The 1,705-nt window shown below is 44.4% G+C and overlaps 1 protein-coding gene across 2 annotated transcripts in view; it reads left to right on the top strand.

The window, feature by feature from the left end:
* Positions 1-1,705, top strand: part of cspg5b (chondroitin sulfate proteoglycan 5b) — a 16,492-nt gene extending 14,787 nt beyond the window's left edge. For both annotated transcript variants that reach the window (XM_053675092.1, XM_053675091.1), the window contains exon 6: positions 1,121-1,705. In XM_053675092.1, coding sequence (XP_053531067.1) covers positions 1,121-1,357 — 237 coding nt within the window. In that variant the 3' untranslated portion in view covers positions 1,358-1,705. The remainder of the gene's footprint in view (positions 1-1,120) is intronic.

Genomic DNA, 1,705 nt, shown 5'->3' with positions numbered 1-1,705 from the left:
TGTGTACGCATGAACGGATAGAGAAAAGGAAGCTTGTGAAGTATGTTTAACGACCGAGATTTGTTGTCTAGTACTGTAAAAGCACACTGTTTTGTTTTTTTTTATTTATAATTGATGTTATTTCAAATCCTCTTGGTGTACGTAATATTTTCATTCAATGCTTTTTTTTTTTTTTTTTTTAAGAAATAGTCTGAGATGATCAAATCAGAGTTTGCTGGAATAAAGCGTTTTTGACAGTACTGAGCTGGTCCCAGCGTATTCCTGTACTCCGCCGCTCCTCCTCTCTTGCTTTATATCCTTCTTCCTCCTTCCGTCCGACTCTGTCATCTTCTGGGTCTTTGTGCATGGCTTGGATAGATACCAGGGCTGTCACTCAACATCCCGAGGCTAACAAGACGCCGATAATCCATGTTCCCAAATCCAAACACACGCGTTTCACGTCGATACGCCATGCAGAATCTCCACACGCGCTCCTAACGTCCTAGCAGCCGCTGCTGCACCTTAAACATCTCCACACGCACTACCACGCTGGATTAAAAACTCAATAACGCTAGTGTGAACACACACACACGACTAATTAAAGTCAAAGAAACAACAACGTGAGAAGTCTGGAACACGGTAAGATTCCCTCGGCCGGCGTTCCGGCGCCGCCGTCCGACACGTCGGTCCGAATCAGACCGATTTACATCACTGCCCGTCCTCATCGGACCGTACAGTGAGCTCTCGTGCCCTGTGGACGGGAACGTTTATAGAGCATCGAGGTGACGATCAGCCACAACACCACACTCTGTACTGATTTGTAGTGAGTCTTCCGTCTAAAAGAACAAAGTGAACACAAATCATTAAAAACGTATTCAATAAATAAATAAATAAATAAATAAATAAACCTCCCTCCACAGCATCACAGAGCCACTGGTCCACTGGTCCTTAATCAGTCATCTGTCTCTAACTCTTCTCCAGTTTTGTTTATCATTTCTGCATTCGGTGCTTTCACGTACACAAATCTTTTTTTTACGTACAGTGTATCGTTTTTTAACGATTTTTTTTTTTTTATCACATGCGTGTGTGTGTGTATTTTTGTTGTTGTTGTTTTTGTTTTATTCTATGTTCTCATCTGTAGAGCGGCGTGACCATCGATTTGGAGCTGCTCCTCCCTAACAAGGCGAAGACGCACCCCGAGACGAGCGCGCCGCTTCACTATAACGTCTTCCTCTATAAGCTCCCGAAATCCCCCAAAATATCCCCAGGACGCTCCAGGCATCCGAAAGGCCTCCCCAGACGAGGCTCCGAGCCCGGTTACAGCCCGATGTCCTCCAGGAAACCCAACCCTCGCCTGGGGAAAGCCTGCACACCGTAAAAATGTTTTTAAAAAAAGTCTAACGCTCACCACGATGATGGATGATGAACAACAAGCCTCCGTGGTCTCATGGAGATCCGGCCTTACGTTCCGGTACACGCGTACTCTTAACGAATAACCAGCTGAAATGTAGGATCTGGATAGACCTTATAACGAGCAAGAACATACCTACTGTATAATCATTCCCCAAACACCAACGTCCGCCACCGTCACGTCATACAGCCCACGAACGCCCCCACGGAGAACTAATTAATTAACGAGGTGCTTTTTTTCTTTTCTTCCCTTCACATTTTTAATCTGATTAATACTTTTCATTTAGAATAAACACTGAATTATGTGAATACTTCA

This window comes from Ictalurus punctatus, chromosome 24, assembly GCF_001660625.3.
Source record: "Ictalurus punctatus breed USDA103 chromosome 24, Coco_2.0, whole genome shotgun sequence".
NCBI classification, from domain to species: Eukaryota; Metazoa; Chordata; class Actinopteri; order Siluriformes; family Ictaluridae; genus Ictalurus; species Ictalurus punctatus.
Note: the sequence above shows the minus strand (reverse complement) of the source record. Positions and strands in the feature narration are given on the sequence as shown.